Raw genomic sequence first — 24,770 nt, 5'->3', positions numbered from 1 at the left:
ATGGCAGAGTGGTTGGAACTGGTTGATTCTTGTGGTCCCTTCCAACCTTGACAGATTCTGATTCTGATTCTGTTTTAGCAGAGAACTTAGTAGTGTTGGCTTGACGGTTGGACTTGATGATCTTAAAGGTCTCTTCCAACCTAAAGGATTCTATGATTCTATTTAATAACTGGTTGTATTTATCACTGCCCTGTTCTGATTCAGTTGGTGAATTGCTGGTGGATTTGTTTAAAGTAAATTGATTTTGTTTCCTAGAGTCAAGTCTGGCTTTTGCCCATGACTGTAATCAGCGAGTGAGCCCTCCCTGTTCTTTGTGTTGACACTCAAGCTTTTTGCTGTATTTTCTCCTCCTCATCCCACTGGACAGGGGTAGGAATGAGTAAGCAGCTGTGTGGTTGCTTTGTTGCTGGCTAGGAGAGTACAGACCACAACAGTGATGGAGGATAAAATTGATACCTTAAAACAAAATATAAAGTTAAATTTGTATCTGATACACGCACTCACTTGAGAGATGCACTGAGTTGCATCAGCCTGTGCCCAAATGTGGCCATGTTGGTGTAGTGGCTATTTTTTACCTTTACCTTTCCTAATGCAACATTCATGAAAATTAAATCCTCAAAAGTCTTTGGTAAAATAGTAAGGGTTTGTTTAACAAAAACAGATCAAAACTTATTCTTTTAATACATACAGATAAGCAGAAATTTCTCACACACATGTCTCCTCATGAAAGGTCTAGTTTTATATCCAGACAAAGAACGTCTCTCACTGAATAAAACAGATGCACAAAAAGAGGCCAAACCATTCCATAAGCCTGAAAATTGATGTCATGGATCACACAGATCTATGAACAAATCAAGCATTTTCCATATGACCTCTCCCAGAAGTATCATGAAACACTACAAAATATCATAAAATATTTTACATTTTGACACGAAGATCCCTCCCTAATTAAAATCAAGAATCTGTTTTCTCTGCAGACCAAACAAAATTCTGCAAGATTCCTCCTGAACAAAACCAAAGCCCTGGAAACAAAAAATTTTACTGCCAAAAGACTCACAAAGTTAACAAACAGATCAAAGTATTTCACACAGATCGAAAAGATAATCTCTGTGAGCACTGTTACATGAACTCTGCCGAAGAGGAAGCAGGATGATAGCATCCTTAATACTGAAATACAGATAGTCCAATGGCTTTCTATCTAATTGTACAACTACATACTTTTTAGAGATGCTTAAGAACTATGTGTTTGAAAGTTCTGCTGTAATTAAACTTACTAACATCCTGAATGCTGGAGGATAAAAATAAAACAGAGTTACTTCTTCCCACTACGTAGAAGATTCAGAGGACTCATGTCAGTGAAAACATATATACGTGTATGAATCATAGAAGGGCTGGAAGGAGACTTTAAATGTCATCTAGTCCACCCCCCCCTGCCATAGGCAAGGACACCTTCACTAGAACAGGTTGCTAAAAGCCCCATCCAACTGGATGTTGAACATTTCCAGTGATGAGACATCCACAGCTCCTCTGGGTAACCTGTTCCTGTGTCTCACCATGCTAATAAAAGAAGCTTTTTCTTATGTCCAATCTAAACCTACCCTCTTTTCAGTTGAAAGTCACTGCTCTTTGTCACTGCAGGCCCTGATAAAAAAAACTTCTGTCTTTCTTATAAGCCTGCTTTAAGTATTTAAAGGCTGCACAAGGTCTCCTCAGAGCTTTCTCTTCTGCAGGCTGAACCACATCATCTCCCTCAGCCTGTCCTCATAGGAGAGGTGTTCCAGCCCTCTGATCATCTTTGTGGTCCTCCTCTGGATCTATTCCAATAACTCCATGTCTTTGTTGTGCTGGGGGCTCCAGAGCAGGATGTAGTGCTTCAGGTGGGGTCTCACAAGAGGGGAGTAGGTAAGGAGAATCACCTCCCTTGACCTGATGCTGACCATGTTTCTTTTGATGCAGATCAAGACATGGCTGGCTTTCTGGGCTGCAAACACACATTGTCCAACTTTTCATCTGCTAGTTCCTCAAGTCCCTCTCTGCAGGGCTGCTTTCAATTACTTCATCCCCCAGTCTGTACTGATACCGAGGACTGCTCAACCCTGGTGCAGGGCCCTGCATCGCTGAACTTCATGAAGTTCTCATGGGCTCACTCCTCAAGCCTGTCCAGGTCCCTCTGGATTGCCTCCTGTCCCTCAAGCCTATCAACCGTACCACACAGCTTGGTGTTGTCTGAAAACTTGCACTCAATCCCACTGTCTGGGTCACTGACTAAAATATTAAATAGTATTGGTCCCAGTACAGACCCTTGAGGGAAACCACCGTATACTGGTTTCCACTTGGACACTGAACCATTGACATTATATCTTTTTAGACACGGCCACTCAGCCAATCCCTTATCCATCTAAGAGTGCAACCATCAAATCTGTATCTCTTCAATTTAGAGGTAAGAGTGTTGCAGGAAAGGTTGCCTTCTAGGCTGGAGAAGTCTACTTGTAAAGCTCTGTACTTCTATTACATTGTTTCTTATGACTGTTTCACCATATTCTCAGCAGCAAGAGCAGTGGTTTTTCCAAGTGTCTACATATATACACCTGTAGTGAGCTCAACAGCTGAAAGCCACAGCCCATCTTACCTGAGAGATAAACTGATAGGCTCTCAGGTTTTTTACACAGTTGCCTTTTGCAATGGCAACATACTGCAAATGTTTGGGGAGCTTGCTTCCTTTTTTTTTTTTTTTTTCATAAAATCATCAAATTATGGTATGATTTGGGTTGGAAGGAACCCCTAAAGGTCATGCAGTCCAACCCCACTGCAGTCTGCACAGACATCTTCAAGTGTATCAGGTTGCTGACAGCCTTGTCCAGCCTCACCTAGAAGTTTCTAGGGCTGGGGCATCTATCAACACTCTGGGCACCTGTTCCAGTGTTTCACCACCCTCACTGTAAAGAACATCTTTCTTATATCTAGTCTGAATCTACCCTGCTTTTGTTTTTGGTATGTACTATCACTGTCCCATATAAATCCTACCACACAGAATTTGATGTGCCAGATGAGAAAGCAGACAATTTACCATGCTATTAAATACAATTGAAGTCTTTTAATCTAAATAATAGAAAACACAAACAGGTTAAGTTTGTTTATCAGACAGTAGATGATAAGGTGCACACAAGTATCACCTAAAAACCACATATCAAACGAATGAAAACATCATGGTGCTTGGGACAGAATTTTTCCCAGACTGTCCCCACTGCACATTAAATGTTTTTCTGAATTCCTTTATATGTCTCACAAGTGAACGGAGTCCACCCATACATAAGCACAGTCATAGGAGTTGTAACACAGTCCACTCAAGGTTAATTGTCTTCCATTAAATTAATTCCCTCACATTTGGCTATTGCAACAGATTAAATAGCGGTCTTGCATGTAATGGCTTAATATTCATGTCCCATATCACAATGGAAAAGCAGTTCACCAGAACTAATTATCCTTACTTCGCATGATCTTATCACTATCAGACCTCCACAATGAAATCAATTTTTCCTCACGCACAGTAGCACTTTCTTTCTATTTATCCAGGTGCCCTACATACATGTTTTTCCAGTCTGTTAACATTAATGTTTCCCCTTGGTCCAAGATAAGTGCTTAGAATCACATTTCTTGTTTAGACAAAATGAGTACCAGCACCAGTCACTTTCTGCCTTATTTCTTCTGCAAGGAAAAGGGCAGAGGATTTACTGCAATAGTGAAATTAACAGATTGAGATTGCTTCCACCTCACATTTCATGCACGCACCGCTGAAGAGCACTGTCTGTCATTCACTTTAGACAATTTCCTCCCTATTACAAACTGGTTTGTTAGTGAAGACCTGTTTCGAATTTCTTTCTCTAGCATGGACTGCATGTGGCAGGAGTCAGCTGGCAGCAGTTGCTTATCTAAAACAGGGAGTCACAGAACACAAGAAAAACTGGTGCAGAGTCATGATAAATGTTCACAGGGGTTCTGTCTCCATTGCTGAAGTTTTTGAAACAGGAAAGAAAGATAGCAGGTAAGCCTTGGATACACAAATGCCAGGCAGAATCTATTGTCTGTGTCGTAAAAAGCTAATATCCAATAGATAGAGCAGACTGACATGAAAGTAAACAAAATGTGACAATACTACTCAAAATTCCTTTGAATCTTGCTCTTTTCAGTGTAGAAAAACAACAAACTACTGGAAGGGGGGAGAAATATTACAGTCCTTGGACTGTAATAATGATTTGCATTTAAAAATTATATGTATTATATAATATAATCTTATGTTGTTATTTTTAGTTTAAATACAAATAAAATTTGTGTAATCTAAACATGTATGAGCTTCACTGGGATTACGTTAAACATAGAGACAATCATAACAGACTCAGGTGTGTCTAGCTTTTCTGAACAGCTTGATGAGGCCATGGAACAAAACAGAAATGCAAGCATTTTGTGTGGCAATGCAAAAGCTGCCCAAATAGTACGCAGAACACAGTGACACATAGATGAGATAGTCTCCAGTGAATGTTTAAAATAAATGAGTGATTAAGCAACAGCCAGTATGTTTCCTACTACAGCAGCTCCTATGAATTTTCCCTCCAAAATACTTTTTAGATATTTTACTACTGTACACAGTTTTTCAATACTGTCAAAGAGACAACTGATTTCTGGTAACTGCATTCTAGTGTTACATTTTTAATGCTATTCTTTTAGAATAAATCTTCAACCATAAGGGGGAGTTTACTGTAAACCAAACAAATCTCTCAGTAAAAGGTATTACAGCATTAATTTGCATTGTTCAAATAGAATTTATCTTCAGTCCATATAAATTGTATTGGTTTTAAGTGTTTTGCATTAAAATTGAAAAAAAATTTAAAAGGAACAAGGCTTGTTAATCTCACATTCAACACTATTACTCACATCTGAAACAGATGAAAACTGTAATAAATCTATACAGAAATGTGAGAAGAAATGGATGGCAAGTAATGTTCTTCTCATAATCCAGATACTTGATAAGCTGTACTGATGAAACCCCACTGTGGAATACTAACCTAAGGTTAAGCATCTTCATGCCGAATAAACTTAAATTCTTAAAACATACTATGTGTTAATAGATAAGTTGATTTGCAACAGTTCATGAGTGAACAAGTCTTCACAACAACTATGACTATAGAATTCTATTATATTTCTTATAAAAACTGAGTCCCATTTGGGGAAATAGAACAAAATGACCATATATCTATGAATTATCAAACTGACACACTTATGTTTTAGCCACTATTGACCAGTATCTCTAGCTGCTTAACATTCTTCACTTCTCTTTATCAATCAAAGATTATTTGCTATTTATCAATCATAATTTTAAGCATTTCATCCATCCCAGAAGAAAAGCAATTATATTTCTTTTGATAGGTCTGACAAAATTAGAGACGTCAGAAATAAAAAAAATCTTTTATTTACAAAGAACCTTTCTGATTACTCAAATTGTAAAAGGAAAATATAAATGCTCTTTCAGTACATATATGCTAAGTTAGACTAGTACATCCTCCTGAATTCTGAACTAATATACATGTAATAAGAAAACATTTCAACAGCAACATAAATAACTGGAAATAGAAAATGATTGTATGAAACAATTTTTCCTCAGTACATAAGTTCAAGCAAAATGTAATGGGGAGATTATGGCAACCTGTGTTTAAACTAGAATGAAGAAAATACACAGGATTTATACATTAATAACTATTTCTATCTGGAGAGAAATAGAAATGTTTATATTTTCTTCTTTAAGACCTAAACAGGTTATCTTGATTTCCAATAGCAATGCATTTCCTTCATGATGTTACAGTTGACAATTTGTGTTCTCCAGCCTTCACCAAGAGCAAGGCTGGATTGCTGCAGCAGGGTATACAGAGGGAACTTTCACTGAACCACTGCATGCTCATTGTGTAGACTCAGAGAAACTGCAGACTCCTAAAGTTGCTCATTTTATATTTAGATATATATTCTCGATTAGTAAAGCAAAAAGAAAAACCAACATACAGATAATGCAAATTTTTTCTTGGTATGATATTAAAATTCCTCCACTTCACCACTTTTCACCATCTTTCATATTAAAACTATTTTTAAAACTCAGATAGACGTGATCAGTGTTGACAAAATTTATAACAATAATGCTCACACTTCTCCCCATACATTCTGATGTTCACCTAAATAAGCACAGACTGTGAGAAAAAGTGAGGAGATTTTTGCTGTTGCTGCTCTTTAGGATTAGTACTTTTTAGGAAGTGAATTTCTCCTAAGTCATTTAGTTACAAACACTGCTTCAAGTGCCTTAATGTTTTTATAAATTGTATTAGAACACTGTTTTATAAGAAAGTAGAAAGACTCCACTGATCACATATAGCAGGAAACTTGAGCAACTGTCCAATCACACAGATGTCAAAGAGTATTAGGGGAAAGAAAAAATTTTTTGCACAGAACCCAACAAAAAAAATACGCTTTATTTTTCTTTCCATTCTCTAAGTAAAAAGTTTAATTACAGTTATGACTGTCCACTGTTTTTCAGAGAAAAAAAAAATCATATGGTTTATTTGACACATTAGAATATTTAGACCATCTCAAAAAATTTTCTTCCAAAAAGTGTTGCCTGTTGAAGACCTGAGCTGGAAAAATCACACTGAAGCCTTCATTACCCTTTTCGGTGCACAGCTCTAGCTCTCTTAAAATTTTCATTCTACAACATTCTAACACTTAGGTTATGTGAAAAACACTTACCTCTGCATATTTTGCCATTGAGCTGGCTTCAACTGCATAGACTCTTCTAGCTCCAGCCTGCACTGCAAAAAATAAAAGGATTCCTGATCCACAGCCAGCATCTAGGACTACCTTGAAAACAAAAGGCAGACCAAAAGAAACAAAATAATCCAAAAGTCACTTCCAAACACCTCTTTTGACTAAATTTTCATAGCCGTACCTTGCATTTAGTGAGCCTGGCACCATGAAAAAATATTACTAATTTAGCTTGGGAAAAAAAAAGAAAAGAAAAAAAAATAAAAAAGGGCTTGTTAATGAAGAGATTTAATGCCCTTAATCTTTATTTTGGCAGAAACAACACATTTTCAAAAGACTGTGGATTACTTTCAAGCATAAATACATGGTTATGGTTTGAAAGAAATAGATTTTTGTAACAAAGTTTCTTTAGGAAAAAAATTTGAAAATGCATAGCCTGAATACACTAGGGAAGGAGGGAAGACACAACAGTAATTTTTTTATTTTTTTTTTTTTTTTTGGTGAATGAAAAATCACTCTGTGATGTGGAATTATCTTGGATAAAACCAATTTATGGATCTTTGTTCAAATATTGGTTCTGCTTGCTGATGTGAGTACTAGACCTTTAATTGCACTGCATGCACGATGTTGTATCTCTCAAAGGTCCCCAGTTAAACATAAACCATGAAGCCCCAATTTCCCCAAGCCAAAATGTTGACTGAAATGTTTCAAAGAGTTGAAAACTTTGTTTCAATACATGGTGTAATGCAACTCCATCAACTGTTGCAAGGGTCCAGACAAGCCTCTAGTTTATAGCTTGGTTCTGTTGTACACGTGACTTAAAACTGCAGCACATGCATAAGTACACTGACAGAAAAGCCAGCCGCTGGAGGAACGGTTAAGATGATGTGACTGATGTGATCTGTGATGCAAAGCTCACTTTTATACTGCCCAGCAGAATTAGGCTAATACCTTGCTTCCCCCAGATTTTAATACCAGCTTTGAGAAAAATCTCACAGAACAGCTCACTATGCAGGTTCCTCCTGTGAGTTTGTGCCTGATGGAAAATGAGCAGTGACAATTCTCCTGTCTCTGTGGCTGAAATTCTCATTAAATTTTGATCCAAGATATGAAATTCAGAAAACCACTGGGTGATTTAAGCCACCTGGAACAGGAATCTGATATTTCAAAGCACTTCAACCATGAAACCCAGAAGCAGCTCTAATCCAGTCTCGAGAGTCGAGAGCAGAGAAACATAAATATAACAGATACAGAGTAATACTTCAGCTTAGCGTACCACCAGCTACCCCTCTTCTTTATTGCTTCTCAACCCCAAATTTTCATATGATGCACATTGCTTACCAGCCTTTAAAAATACAAGTGAAAATGTGTATTCAAAGAGAATAATTTTTACAGAAAAATAATCTCTCAAAATGAAGGGCACATTCTGCTCCTCCTGCAAGACATTTAGCTTACGTATTAAAGAATGCAGACCAATGTACATGGCTTTAATCTGCTGTGCATAATGTGAATCTGTGCTACAGAATTACTGCACTGCAAAATAAATTAACATTGCTTCTGATATTGCACATCATTTTAACTCTGGCATAGAAGCCATAAGCTTGCCTTTAATAATTTTCTTTCCTAGTGAAAGATTTTATTAAGCTCATTTTTTTGTATCACAGATGAGAGGTTGTTACACATTCACTTTTGTTTCTGTGCTTTGCTCCGTGTTAGAATATGCTCCCTCTCCCTGTGCCCAGAAGAACCAGCTCTTCAGAACATCAAGTGACAGTATCAGTTACACAAGTAGGGAGGGGGAGAATGAGAAGTCAAGGCCACTTTCATTGAACTATAGGTCTGACAGAAGGTTTAACTGGCTATTTCTCAGTACCCAATGGGAATCACAAGTACAGTAGTGCTCTCTCTCTGTGCGTATATGTAAAGTATAAGGAAGAGTCAACTGCTCAAGCTCAACATCAAAAATCCCATGGACTACAACTTTTTGCACCAGGCCTAGTTTTGTTGCCATTTCTTATCCTATACATATTTCTACATGAACAGGTAGGACAGTTGTATTGGAACTTTTTTTTTTTTTTTCTGAATGATTTACTACGACTAATTTTCTTCTACTTTAGTCCAGTACAGTTTCACCCAAAATTAATCAAGCTTGTTCACTCTGAGACCACTTCACAATATGAACTGATAGAAATTCACTTCAGAAGGTCACTCCTGACCTATATTAAGACTCTTGTGAAGATACAAATGAGCAGAGCAAGGTGAAGCAGCTGACATAGAAGTAGCATTTTTTCCAGTTTTTAGTGAAGAAAGGGGCAATTCAGAGACCATGTATGACTCAGTGTGGGAATTGCTGCAAGCTGCACAACAAGACATAGGCATGCCCTGTAAGACTTGCTAGTCTTACATATTCCACATCCCTTGGCACACCAAAGACTTTAATCCAGGACATAACTTGTGAGGGAAGATGTTGCTGTGCCACTGCTGGGCTGTACAGAATGGCTGATGGGTCTCCCTAAGGCTAGGATCAATGGTGACCTGTGGGTGAGGTGGGCTCTGACTGGGAAGAGCCACAGGGTATGGAGTGGAATGGGTGGAAAGGGAGGGGACTATGAACCACTGGGGAGGCTGAACAAGAGATATTTAGGATCTTCACAGATGCTTTCTAGAGGCAAAAGTCTTGAGCAGCAACACCTGGCTGTGCCACTGCTATCACAGACAGAAATTCAGTTTTTATGAGTGCAGTATCTTCTGGAGCAATGAAGACTGCAGGAGAGACAGAGGACCATCTGAAAAAAAAGCAGGGCAAGGGTATCTCTGCCAACATAACACGGAGCGCTAAAAAACTAGATACATGTTGTTGAAGGTCATCATAGCCTGAAGAGAAGTGAAGGCACAACGGAAGAGTTCAGTAGACAGCACAATGGAGGGTCCTCGTGCACCTTTTGTAAAAGCAGCATAAGAGGAGAGTCATCTGAGATTCATGTACACAAGCACACATCGCATGGGAAACCAACACAATGAATCCACAGTCCATGCACAGATGCACAGCTTCTACTCCACAGGCATTACAGAGACAGGATGGGACAGCTTGCACAGCTAATGCTGCAATGGATGGCTACAGGCCAATAGGAGTGATATGTTGGGAAGGTAGGAGGAAGGGTTGTACTTTATCAAGGAATGACTCAAGTGCCTGGCACTTTGGGAATACACAATGAGCTGAGAGCTTAAGGATAGGGTGACAAGATACAGGGTAAGGATATAGATATTATTGAAGTAGGCATATGTTATAGACCACCTGATCAAGAAGATGAAGGAAACAATGCCCTCTGGAGGAACTTCATGATCATAGGCCCTACTATCATGAAATTCAACCACACCAATTCCTACTGAAAGGGTGGTATGGTGGGGCACAACAAACCCAGGGGATTTCTGGAGCGTCTTGATAATTTCCTGATGCTAGTAATCAACCAGATAAGCAGGAGAGCTGTTCTACTGAATTTGCTAACAAATATTTCCAGCCTCTAGTACGGGGATAACTGCTAGACAGCAGCTTTGTAAAGAAGGAGGCCTAAGGTCCCACCTGTTACTGGACAACAAGCTGAATAGGAGTCAGCCCTAGCAACCAAGGCCAACTGCATACTGGGCTGTATTAGCAAGAGTGCAAACAGCAGAGGTCTGGAAATGGCCATTTCTAAGATGACACTTGGGGTACTTGGTCAAGTTTTGATCTTCCCAGCGCAAGTCAGAAAATGACAAATTGCAGCAAGTCCCATGAAGGTCCACCTAGATAATTAGGGAGCTGGAGGGCAAATATGAAAAGAGGCTTGAAAAAAGAAGAGATAAATTGGTTTCTCTAGTTTTAACATGAGGAATGGGGTAATGGGAGAGCTTACTCCTGTCTTCATCTGCCTAATGAGAGTTCAGAGAAAACTGAGAGACTGCTCTTGAAGGAGACACAGTGACAGAACAAGAGGCAATGGACACAAGTTGTTACACAGGAAATTCCAACAGATAGTAAAGCTTTTTCACTGTGAGGGTTGTCAGGCACTGGAAGAGGTTGTATACAAAGTCTGTGGCACCTTCATCCTTGGATCCATTCAAAATGTAACTGGACAGACCTTAAGCAATCTGGTCTAGTTGGTCTTGCTTCCAGATGAGGTTTGGACTATAGATGTCCAGAGGTTCTTCCTGACCTAAATTACTTTAATCCGGTGAACTTGCAAGAGCACACCTTGCTCCCCAAATAGTGTTGCTATTTTCACTGGCATCTTCTACAGAAAGCCTTTCTCCTTCTAGATAGGAGAAACATCCGAGCAGAGTTGTAAAAGCAGTAATTAATTCAAAGTGCTGTAGAATAATAATACATGGTATTAGTATCCTTCTCTCTGAAAAGTAGAATTTCAAAATAAACAGTAGACAGATAGTTGGGTGATGATGATGTCATGCATACTGAGAAGAAAGGTGTAGACTGTATGTGCTTCAGCATTTATTTTGACATGCGAATTCAGATACTTTAGCAATTATCAGAAATCATAGTCGAGAATAACCTACAGCCTACCCTCCTGACCACAGTTCAGTACTGCTCCTGCCTTCACCTACAAAGAATAATAGTTTTCCCAATGTGAATTTAATTGGAATTTCTCACATGTGCAAACACGCTTATATGCTTGAGTACTTGCACAATGAAATTCCTAAAGAGCCCTTTTCAGTAACAGGGGTGGAAGGCAGAGGTCAAACAAAGAAGAGCAACAACAGGGCCAAAACATAAAACTAAAAGCAAAACATGTCGTATAACTACAATGCCATTTATGATTCAAAATTACTGTGTATCAGCAAGACTATATACAGGTTTTTTTGTTTTTTTTTTTTTTTTAGCCTGTGCCTGCACAATATGAGTGGTTGTTTTGCATGATCCTTCACCTAGGATCATTCGAGATATTGTAATTCTAGTTGTTCTCCTTTACAAGAAACTATTAATAAATTGACTACAAATTAAAAAATTCAAGAGGCTCAGAACCTAAGACAATGTCAAAAGCAGAAATGTGCCAGCCTTTACTCAGCTTGAAACAGTCTACTTACACTGATACTGTAAAATTTAGTAAAAGAAGTTGTAAAGTAGACTTAAATAATAATTGTAAAATAATCTTGTAAAATAAGAATTACCACATTAATGTGATAAGTCCAGCCTCAGATTCATTAGATTCTGAGTTCTTCTTACTCTTTAGAGCTTCAAAAGATATAAATGGTCAATTGAAGCACTACTCACAGTTTGTCCTAAACTAGCTTACCTCTGATAGACACTGTTTGAATTCGTCACCAAGAACCCTCTCAAAGGGTCCAAGAATTAATTTTGTCCAGCATAACTCAGAAAAGCTGTTGCACTTTCTCATACAAATTTTTTTTTCAAAACCAAACAAACTTATTTTCTAGAATAAGAAAAAAAATTTATTTTATCACCAGGTATCTCTTCACTACAGGTGAAAACATTTGTAAAATAAATCACTACAAAATAGGAAAGGATGCAGCAAAGTTAAATAATTGAATAAAACTTCCAATAATGGAGATATAAAAATAATGATATAATGTTTGCCTTTTTTTAATCTCTTCATTGCCATCATTAAATATTTCTGCCTGCCTTACAATTTGTAGATGTAGGATGGATACAGTTGCTGTATTTTCAACAGATCAAGTCTCAGCACAATAGATTTCTCAGGTTCTCATGGGAAAGCATTTTGCCACAGTGTAGGCAGTTCAATTGTTTTTCTGCTAAATTTATCTGAAAATTGCCATTTCTTAGCAGAATCAGGAAAAAGAGAGATCACTTTCGAGGTGGGTGGTCAACAGCACGCAGGCTGTAATAGTCTTACTATTAGGCATGCTGAAGAAAAGCCAAGGCACCTCCAACAGCTGGGAAAATAAATAAACCTAGAGCAAAAGCATGCAAGCTGTTCTGCTGCATGGCAGCAAGATTTTCTACAGAGGCAAAGACTATGCAAAACTTGCCTTCTTTACTGCAGGCAAAAAATTGAATGGATATACTATGTATAGAGGTAGATCTGCCTGCATGATAACATGGCAGCATCCTATTTGGCAAGAAACTAATGGCAAATAAAATCCTCTCTCTGCTGTTCCTTTCACCCTGTAATCATGTTACATATTCCAGTATACAGTTAATCCACTAATGATACATTAGCTCCACTTACCCAGCTAGGATCATCTGATACCACATGCTTTGGGGTTTGACCCTGTTGCATACAGCATACTGGAGTAGTCCCGTGCACAAAACTAGTTTACTAACCTTATTGAATTAAATATGAGAGGCGGATTGTTTCAAGCCTGAAAGAAAGCACAGAGACTGAAACCTGTTTGTTTCATTTTTATAAAGATTTGTTTAATTTCTAAGAAAGTAAATAGTTAAATATGGCAAAGAAAAATTATCAGCTGCATTTGAATTTATTACTAAGCTTAATTAATAGTTAAAACACAACTATCTTAAAACAACTGAAATAAATTTCACATGTACAGCTCTCCTTATTGCAGCTATAAATATGCCACACACTTCAAAGGAAATGTTTTGTTTGGTACTTGCTGTATAATATGATGTTAAAGACTCTTTTCTGTGATGTAGTACAGCCATTTGTTCTGGTGTGAGTTAAGTTAGAGCCTTAGAGAAAATGCACACCGAACGGTGAGAGAAAGGAAAGGAAAATGAGACCAAAAAATGACACCAAGGGGAAAAAAATATTTTTTGCAGGTTCATTTTCTTCATCCATTTTGTTTGTAAACAGGTCTCACATGATCTCAGATGACATTCTGAGACCTAGAAAACATTCCTCCTAGGCTGCTTTACAGACTGTCTACTTGCTTAAAGAAGGTCTCATGTTGTCTAATATTTTTTGCTGGGTTCTATTATTTTGAGAGACATGAGCAGTGTCAGAGCAAGATAAGATATGCAGCTGGCACAGTGCTTAACAAACAGAGAGAGATAGTGAAGGTAGGCCACTGGAAAAGGCACAGATACACTCATTCCTGATTTATATAAGTTTGCAGAAAATAGGAACTGTTCACATATCATCCACTTTCTAAATGAATCATCATCAGCAACAACAAAGAGCCTAGGCACCATTATGAATCTTTGGTGAATTTGTTGCTCAGTGGACAGAGTAGTCCCAGGAAAAAAAAAAAAAGTCAAGATTTATGAGAAGTACTGCAAAGAATAACTAGGAACTCAGAATTCTGCAATATAAATGAATTGTATGGCCCGGTCTACACTCCCATGCATAACTCCTGCTAATCCTTCTCAAAACATGTGCTGTAGAATTAATGGTGACACTGCGAAAGACGGCAAGAATGGTAACAGGGTATGTGCAATTTCTTCATACAAAGACAGAAAGGACTGAGAGCACTGTCTGAGAAGCAAGACTGTGTATGAAGAGAGAACAAAAATTGACACAATAAAGGAATCGCAGAATCACAAATGGTAGGAGTTGGAAGGGACCTCTGGGGACTATCTAGTTGAACCACCCTGCCAAAGCAGGTTCACCTAAAGCAGGTTACACAGGAGCACGTCCAGGAGAGTTTTGAAACTCCAGTCTCCACAAAGGGGACTTCACAGCTTCTCTGGAGAGCAGTCTATTCCAGTTTTCCATGAGCCCCAGAGTGACGAAGTCTTTGATCATGTTCGGATGGAACCTCCTGTGTTCTAGTTCATGCCCATTGCCCCTTGACCTGTCACTGGACATCACTGAAAAGAGACTGGCCCCATCCTCTTGACACCTGACCTTCAGATATTTACAAACTTAGATAAGATCCCCTCTCAGCCTTCTCTTCCACAGGCTAAACAGCCCTAGGTCTCTAAGCCTTTCCTCATAAGAGATGTTCCAGCACGTTAATCATCCTCATAGTCCCCTTTTGGACTCACCAGTAGTTAATGACACAGCAAAAATTACATGAGTAATATAATGAGTTTCTTTATATTTAAGATATAAAGAAAATCCTCCCTTGCCTTACAACATAAAAGCAAAATGACAGAATTAGAAAGCTGATAAATCAAAAATTTTACTAAAGGAGATACCGTTCTGAATAATACGTGATTATATTATGGAATTTGTGGTTGTATTAAGAGTGGAATCAGAGAAAAGTGTGCTTGGGGACTGGTTCTGGAGAGAGCCAGAAAGTCTCCAGTTACTGTGACTAATTGTAACAGAAAAAAAAAAAAAAAAAAGGAAAAAATAATTGTAAAATATACTAGTCCTGTATTTTGCATTTCAAGGACCCTAAAATTAGAATATCAAAAACCAACTTAGTCTGTAGCTGGGAGGCAGGCTATCCCACATCTCCCCAGTTGGTGTTTTGGTTTGGTTTGGTTTGTTTTTTTTTTTTTTTCCTGATGTATCTGGTTTGGACAATGCAAGAAGCAGAGTACTAGATAAAGAAGTAACAATCATGTTACATTCATTACAGTAGTCTTCAAGACCTATGTACATATTTTAGACATGTTTTTGGCATCTGAAGTTGTAAATTCCTGCACTGTTTTCTTATACAAATGGAGTCACAGCAGCCACTTACGTAGTTGATCGGTTTGAAATGAATGTGGGGTGCAAAAACATTCAGTATAGACCTCCAGAAACATAATCCGCAATCCTTTTGCAGGTATTTGTGAGAGACTACATAGCACAATAGCAAATACACAGTCAACAGTTAAGATAAGGAAACTAATACTGTACATGAGCTCCAAGATGCGAAATGGTAACGACAACAGCCAAAAATGTCAAAAAATATGTATGTGTAGGTCCCCAGATTGTCTACAGAAGACAGCAGAGTGATTTGTAGCTCATATTTGGCACCATTCATCCTGAGGATGTACCATCATCATCAAGCATTCTCATCCATGTACTTGACAATAACATTGATAATATAAAGCACACACAAGTTAGAACATTCATGCACAAAGTCCCATGTGAGAAAAGGCTCCAGTCTGACCAGCACTGCACTACAGAGCAAGTTGAAGTTTAGACCCTAAGAAGCATACTGGAATATTTAGGACTCTAAACAGACCTTACCTTGTCTGTAAAATCTATGCGGTTCTGTAGGATAGCTCTGTGATAAGTGTCTGTCCTCACAAAATCCTGCATCATATTCTGTTGTTGAGACAGCCAGCCATAAAACTAAAAGGAAAAGAGAGGAAAAAAGCCCATCTTCTATCAGTGTTACCTCAAATTACTTGGTACTTGAAATTACCAAGGTCCTGACCACACTCTGAATAAGCTTAAGTTATCTTTATAATGGACCCGGTGACTCCAGTCAAGCTAAAAACAGTAACTTAGATTTCACAAATGGGCACTGAAGTTTCATTACTTGAAAATACTCAACAGCAGATGCTTCATCTGTTTGCTCACTAAACACAGATTTCTCCTTTTGGCTATGGCACCTCTTCAGTGAATTTGAAAATGTGTTGTATTCTGGAAAAGAAAAATAGGAAAGACTCAAACATAGCAAAAGACATAAGGATAGTAAATTAAGATAAATGTCCAATGACAAGGTAAGAATACAGTCAGTCATACTTGAGAAGAATGCTTCATTTGGCTTATGGTGCTCCCAAACACACAGAGAACAGTTTAAAATTTGATTAAGCAGACAAGAGTTGTCACAAAGATCTGGCCAGCACTGAGCCTGTTTTCTCCTTCTCATGCATAGTAATACCTCCAATACCTTCAACAAGAATGACCTGATGTTCATGAGGCTAGAGGTAAGCCTCACAAGTATTGCCTTTTCATCTATAACTTTTCAGTACCTCAAACACCTGCTCTGCAAAAAGAAAGCTTCCCCAAACCAACAGATGTTTCTCTTTCATCTGGATGTTCTGAAAATAATGGAAAATATTGGAATGAAGACCGCTATGACCAGACAGCCTAATCTAGTTTGTATTAGCTAATCCAGACACAAGTTTATTTCCAGCAAAGAGGAAAAGGCTGCAAAACTTGCCCAAGTGCTGGATGCATCTAGTAGACCTACAGTCATTGCAGGAAGTACAACATGGCACTTGTTTACCTGTGAATTATACTGCTTTTAAAACACCTGCATTTTTAACCTAATCAAATGTCCTCTTTTAACTCCTTTAATTTAAACTCTTTGATGTGAATTGGATTGTGTTAAATTGTATTGAGTTGTATTCTATGGTCCATAACACACACACACAAAATAAAAAAAATCCAGCAAGTCAAACTGTCTCTGTCAAAAAGAAACTTGGAAAATTGTTTAAATTCATTTGGTACTCTTCAGTAACTGCTTGCATGCAAGCTCTTACTTAACAACAGCTAACTCTCTTTCCAGTAAGGCGTATGCTTCCTTAGGTTCCTTGGTGCACCATGTGATAAAAATGTTCATACAGGCAGCTATGAGGAAACAGCAAAAAGAGCCTAGTGCATATTCTATCACTTCTTTACAGCAAAACTCATCTCACAGAATTAATTACCAGCTTTCAGAAGAAAAGTGTCAGCTTCTCCCTTTTCCTTAGCCATTGAGAAGGCAAGGAAAATTGCTCTTGTGAGCTAAAGTGCCTCCACAAGGATCTTGTTGAGGAAATTTTTTTTTAAAAAACAACTTGCAAATAATTTCAAAGAACATTTAAAAAAAGTAACTTCCAGTGTTTTTATTTTAAAACTAAGCCTGTTGGGATTTATTTCTAATTTCCCCACCTTTTTTTCGAATTAAAATCTGAAGACAGAAATTAATCTGGAAACTTTTGCCTTGACAGAAAGCTGCAACTTGCTGAAAAAGAGGCATTTGACAGTAAAGTTTTGACTAGCTATACACCTTAGTTAACTAAAATTTGCTGTTGAACAATTATACTGTTTGATAACTTCTCACAGATATTCTGAAAATATTACTACACTGATAGTCCAAAAACTGAACTGCATAGAAACGGAATAAAAGCCAGCTAGAACGGATGCCTGTAATCAAACAGGAGCATCCTTCCAAAGAGCCCTGCTTCTAGAGTCTCTTGTGGCCTACTCCCTTCCCCAAAACTGAAAGCAGAAAACCCAGGTCCCTGTAGCACTTCTGCAGGCACATTCATACTCCATTCCTAATAAATTGTCACTCAAATGGTTGCCTCCCTCAAAAGCAGAACTGCTGCACTGACTCCTCTTTACAAAATGCTTATCCTAGCAGCAGAAGGCACAGACACACAAACGCAAGCTATTAACTTAGTGCAACTCACCCATCTGCTCAAAACAGATGGAGTGTCTCACTACTCCAAATGGGAAAAGGGTGGAGAAGGAAGAACAATGACAAAAAAGCCTCCACTAATAAATCTGGATGGCTCCTGGGGGATACAGAAGGAAAAAAAACACCCAAACAAACCAACATACACAAAATAAGGGAAAGAAAACTCAGTAGGGAATAAAATTCAAACTCCATGCGGCAGCGATCAAAAACAATGCTACTTGCAATAAATCATTATATAAATTTATTTTACCAACAGCTGTTAGATGTTCTGATCTAAGGAGATTGTCATAACAGCTATGGAGAAGTGCTGCTCATGCATTGTTTTGCAATATCTGCTGCAGGCTACTATTAAAAAGCAGCACCTACATTAAATAGTGAATTTGGCTTGCAAATGATGAGAGGTGTAGGGTCATAACTTTGACCAAGTTTGGAAAAACTGAATAGGAGTAAGTCCATAACTTACCACAAATCTACAGATCAAATGATCAGACAGGTCAGACTGTCTCCTGTTAAATGTGGGATAGAGTCTTCCATTTGTAACAATAAAGTTGCAAAATAGCCAAATAATAAAATGCCTGATTTGCCAAAAAGTGAAACATGCCGTAAAACTATAGTAAACTTATCAAGGCCAGATATCCAAGATATCTGAGATTGAAGTTAATATTTCCAAATGAGGAAGAAAATCTTCTTGCTTCTATTCTGTTGTAAGTATTAGACTTCAGAAGTTCAGTGATGCCTATTACAAGTACCCCAGTAAAATCTGAACAGCATTCACCACACAGACTCAAAAGAAAAAGCTCCCAGAAATCCCTGGGTTCACACCAGTTTGATAAAATTTATCCAAAATATTTCCCTCTTTGTGTTATACCTTTCAAACAGTTACACAGTTTTGCATTGCCATAAACACAACAAATTAGACTAATGGGATTCTCTTTGTTTTAACGACTCATTTACTAATATTTCAGTCAGCATTGTGTCCTTTTGTCAAGAACATTACATCCCAACATGCAGGCTAGGCCAATTACCACACTGCTACTTGATAAGTGAGTTTCTGCAGTCTTCTTTCAAACTTTTAAAATGAGTTTCAGCTTGTGCAACAGGAACGATTTTGTCCTAGACACAATCATTTCAAGTGAATAATTTCAAGTGCCAGCATAGGAGAATGAGATGCTCAGAAATTCAGTCAACAAGGACATCAACAAGTACACAGTGGACTCAATCAGTTGTGCGTTTTTAGAGGAAATATGACCGATGGCCTTATGTTATTCCTCATCAGGAACTGAATGCTACATGTTCCTGATCTCATTTTTAAAAGTTTCCCAAGTCATACTTTTCCCAAAGCAAAAACCTTTTCTAACTTTAGCACAAATAACATATGCTTTCCTCAGTAAGCAGAAAGCAAAGTATTGTATCACATCCAAGCTAAAAATCCTAACTAAAATTGATTTTCTTCATTCCAGTTATTAGTAAGTGGTTCACATTCTTATAAAATAAAAATTAAGCTAAACTGATAAAACAGTTGGTATTATCAAGAAGAGTATTAAAGGAGTAACTTTCATTTCAAGCTGCAACCACTCTCTAAAGCAACGTGAACTAGCAGATGAGAAAGCTTCCCCCACTGTGTCAATCTCACACTAAAGATGCTACCAAAAGAATAGTTATTCATAAAATGGCATTACAAACTATCTAAATATAAATGTTTCACTTTCTTTCAAATAGCCATTTGAGCTGTATTGGACAACAGAAATATAAATGGGTTTTTAAGTTTTAGTCAAATTTAAATGAAGGTTGTACAAATTATTGTGATATTGAAAAGCTCTTGCAATTAAACTATACTTTGAGAACCACTGAACTAAGAAACATTAGGTCCTTTCATTCTTTGTCAAAAGAATGGATTCTTTTTATTTAAAAAAAAAATTTAATATAAGAATTACACTTTAATGAAGGGAGATTATTTGGCTCAGTACTGTATAATTGGATGAAATGGAAATACTGAGTTAGTATGGTTGATTCAGGTGGTTCACTTGTGTCTTCTAGTGGCCAGAATGCTTAAAGTCTTGGTACATAAAAAAATAGCAGTGTTTAGCAAGAGCCTCTTCTGAACTGGAGGGCACAGACATGCCTCACCTGAAAAGCACTATCCAGTAGCACTGAATTAATTTTCAAAATACTGCAAACATTTCCTAAGACATACCTTGCCTCACAGAAATTAGGTACTCTCTGTTTTAAACAATTATCCACTGGTTATCCAATATTCAATAATAATATGTAACATTATTATTGATAAATATTTAAACAGTTATTCACTGGTTATCCACGGATAGTCACCCATCCACTCCAAATCTCCTCCAGTCATATCAGAACACAAGACATTAGAAATAAATGGATTTTTAAACACTCTGAATGATTGAACAATTCCCAATACAGGCATGTTACCACCTTCAACACAGAATTGGAACTGCAAAACTGTAATTTACAGGCAGGCAGATCTAGCAGTACTCAGATCTAGCAAATTGGAGTAAAAAAAATCTAGACATTTAAAATCCCTCACATAGTATTTTTTTCCAAAAGTGTGGGAAAGTTATGCTAAACTACTTGCCTATAGGAAAAAAAAAATCAAACATATCTAAAAAGCCAAACACTAATATCAACTAGTAAAAAAACAGCTCAAAATAATTCCAATGCAAATAGCAGAATGTTACCAGTTACTCAAAAACCAGGGTTACCAGTTACTCAAAAACTTTTCCCAGTTCCCTTTATTTTGTCCTCCCAGGAATCAGAACCAATCAATACTTTTAAAATACTAATGATAAAATCATTCCCAGCAAAATGTTCAAGGAAAGCCTGGAGAAATAAAATGTGAGAACAGTGCCATAAGTGATTAGGTCTTGAGCTTCCCTTTAGATCCTACCACGTTGAACACACTCAGTGAGAGCACCACAGAAGTTGTGAATGGCAGCCTCTAACTGGATCAAGAAAAGCAATGGCATAGAAAACTAGAGAATGAAACAATGACAAACCCAGATGTTTCAACAGCGAGACTAACAGATATCGACACAGCAGGAGGCATGACTGCTGGCAGCCTTCTCTGGTAAGACTTGAACACAGACTCCAAAATAGTCTCTGAAATCACATGATAGGTATTTGTGCTTGCAGACCACAGTCCCCAGTTCCAGTTTTGCTATTGAAAATTATTATCAGACACTAAATTCCATTGAAGCTGAACGCATCAAACTGATTATTGCATACTCCTAATGCCCACTTAGAGTTTGGGACAGCCACAGAAGTGAATTAGCTTAAAGAAAGCATCTACAAATTTTAGAGCCACTTTGTGACAGTGGAGTAATTTAGAAAATGAAGTATGACACAGAACCATGGCTTGTGCCCCAGAAAAAAATAGAGATTACAATTGTACAAGTACTATGGTTTGGTTTAGAAGTCAAAACCTTTCTGTTTAAGTCATTCTAATATTAGAATCTCCTACTGGTCTTTTGAGACTAGCAAATGGTGGACTTCACAATCACTGTGAATTGCAGAGGTGCAATTATAGTCAATGCATTGAATAAATTCTCTCAACAAGTTGCCCCTCTTCATTTATGCAATAAACTTCCACAAGAGCTTCAAGCTGTAAGATTAAAGACATTTCTGAATTTAACTGCTTTCTAAATTAGCTCACAAATTCTTAGATTTAAACTGCTGAACAGCTTCCTTGCAACCTATGGATACTGAGGCATATCAATTTGTTATCCCCCCTTACAGTGTTTTTGTTTGCATAACTGAGTGGTCTCAGTACACAATAACTGGAATACTTCTGGATTAAATCAAACCAAAATATACACTCCAGGAATAAACTTCAACAGTCAGTGGTCATTTAGTTTAAGTGACCAGACTAGGTCTAATTCAAAGTAAACACATCCTCCATTCTTGCTTCCTTCCCAAATGAGTATAGTTTGCATATCAAGGTCTCAGCACCAATTATTCTGTTCTACAAATGTTCCTTCTGGATCGTGTGACTTGAAAATGAAATCACAGCTCATTAGATCAATATGCTAATACATGAAATAGTAATTAAAAAAAAAAAAATCACCAAACGACATACCATGCTCCTTTGCTTGATTATACTGCAGAAACAGCGGGTACATTTACACATATAAAATTCAATGTATGCCTTCAATATATTTCACATATATATATATCTACATATACAGACTCATATGTCTCTAGCTCAGTATGTGGAGAGCCACAAGTACTGCATGCTATAGATAACTGAAGCCTGTAAATAAGGCTTTTATTCTTCCATCTGCATTGTGCTTCCATGTATGTGGCACAGCTATTACAGTTGGCAGACAACTTTCAAGGTGAGTTGTGTTTGTAAAACAATATTTACAGATGCAAACTATTGGCATGTCCAATGCCTGAATGAGCTATGAAAACCACTGGAGACCAGGATTCTGAGGTTTGAAAGAGTAAAAAGGACAATCAATTAATTCCATGATAAATCAAGCAGGCCATTTCCACCAAGGAGTAGAAAGCTACATACCAAGTCTACCACAGATGAGTTAAAGACTGGTTGGTTGGTCTGTTACAGATAAATGATCTTTGTTTTTGAAAGAAAAGCCTGTAGGCTACTAACTTTCATTTTTATTGCTTGCTTGAGCCTACTCAGATGTTTAACATATGTTTGGCAGGAAATGAAAGATACAGTCTATGATTTATGACTATCTAAACGCTGGAACCAGAACAGCAATTCTCTGTGTGGGCACAGGCAGGGAGTTAATTCCCTTCTCTCCCCATTCCTCACTCCTCATCTTCTTCTACCTTCCTAAAAGACAAAGGACTTAAAAAAACTAAGACTTCTATAATGCATTTTCATTACTAATACTTTTAATGTATAAAAAAGGTGTTTTAAGTCCATTTTTAATAACAGCATTATTTCTATTTATTAAACACACATACACATTTGCAAATATAGAAAACTGGGCATAACACCAACACTTCTACACAGCAAAACCAAAAGGTTAATTTTTGCTCTATGGCCTTGACTTCTTTGCAAACAAACATATCACTTACTCAAGATTAAGTGCTATTTGATATACTCTACATGTAGGAGAAGGTACCAGGAAGCTATTCTATGGCATAGGGAAACAATGTCCTACAAGTAACTTCCAGCTTAACGCAGCACCCAGCACATTCCCTTTGATATCAACAGGTTTGCCATTTAATGTGAACAGACTTTATTTTGACCAATCCATTATATTCCTGTAATTTTATAAATGAGTTGTTGCATGGACTAACAGGCCATTTCAATTTATTTTCCCCTGAGTTTTAAAGAAGAAAAACATTTATAAAACATTCAATTTTGTGATGTTATTAAGCAATCAAAAATAATAAATAGATTTATCTATACCATTTTCATCTATTTCACAATATGTAGATATACAAATAAATAAAACACAGATCACCAAAGAATAAAGCTTAAGAGAAGACTGAATTTAACGTTCTATCTTCAAGGCACTACTCTCAGGGAAAATACTGAGCTGTAGAGAAATTAGCTGGATCTTTTTAAAATATTTATTTGTAAAGGTGGGAAAGAGCACTGAGAGAAACTTTTCGCCTTGGATTTTAAAAAAATATGATGCATGTGGAAGTATAAAAATACATATCTCAGCATTCCATCAAGTTTTCACAACAGACTGAGTTTCTTTCTCAGCATCACTACACACAAAATATTTATACTAAGAACTGCAGGTGTATGTTAAAACACCTCAATTATCTACGCAGACAAACATATCTGCAAGACAAGTCCTGAATAAGGAGTAACAAGTGCCAGGCTGACCACATAACATCTAGCAGTTACTAGAGTTTTGCCCTCAAAAAGCATTACATTTACCAGTTAGAGTTTATGAAGCTTAGTCATATAAATGTGTTATCTGCATTCTCTTTCTTAGAAAATTTATCTGCAGTTGGTTTGCAAAAATATTATGTCCACTATGTGAATGGTCCATCTCCACAAAAGGCAGCTGGAGCAGGTTAGAGGCAAATGAAGTGGCACAAATCAGCATAATGAAAGGTAATATTTAAATAGGCAATGTAAAACAGAGCTTCTGACTTGAACTGGAGCAAGGCACTGTTGTATCCCAGGGTAATTAACACAGACTGTTTTCCCACACGACAGTATTCAGTGTCTCTGTTAACCAAGCATTTAAACACACAGACTCCATCAGCTGAAGAGAAAAAAATACTTCAGAAAACTTTTTGTAGTTAAAGCCCAAACCATATAAAGAACTAGATGTCTCTTTTGACTAACAACATATATAAACATGGATCTGAAGTACACAACCTGGCAAAAATACACTTTCTCTGACATGTTATTTCTTAAGCCAGTTTTCCAGTGACCTAGTTTCCATCCTACTTATCATCTTTTGTTTCCTGAAGTTGCCCTGTCCTTATAAGAAAGAAAGAGAGCTGACTAAATTAATTTTTACCTGGAACCAAACAATATCTTAAACTAACATTTTTTTCTACTTCCTTTTCTTCCATAATCCTATGTGCCAATGTCCTGATAATCTCTGGGGACGATGCTCTGACAAATTAAATGGCAGGGTGAAGAGTTAGGGATCACTTACATTGACTAAACCAGGAGAAGTAAACTACCTTTTTCCAGTAAACATAAGCTATGTACAATACTATGTATGACAACTATCACTAAACCTACCATGTGAGAAAAAATAACACCATTTTTC

At 37.3% G+C, this 24,770-nt stretch overlaps 1 protein-coding gene across 1 annotated transcript in view; it reads right to left on the bottom strand.

The window, feature by feature from the left end:
• CARM1 (coactivator-associated arginine methyltransferase 1) overlaps window positions 1–24,251 on the bottom strand; it is a gene marked incomplete at both ends in the record, with an annotated part of 40,650 nt that extends 16,399 nt beyond the window's left edge. The window contains 5 exon segments of the mRNA XM_008949482.1: window positions 6,784–6,894; window positions 15,861–15,965; window positions 16,156–16,259; window positions 22,127–22,130; window positions 24,130–24,251. Coding sequence (XP_008947730.1) covers window positions 6,784–6,894; window positions 15,861–15,965; window positions 16,156–16,259; window positions 22,127–22,130; window positions 24,130–24,251 — 446 coding nt within the window.
• Between the last annotated feature and the right edge of the window lie 519 nt (window positions 24,252–24,770).

Source organism: Merops nubicus, unplaced genomic scaffold (assembly GCF_000691845.1).
Source record: "Merops nubicus isolate BGI_N331 unplaced genomic scaffold, ASM69184v1 scaffold15201, whole genome shotgun sequence".
NCBI lineage: Eukaryota > Metazoa > Chordata > Aves > Coraciiformes > Meropidae > Merops > Merops nubicus.
Note: the sequence above shows the minus strand (reverse complement) of the source record. Positions and strands in the feature narration are given on the sequence as shown.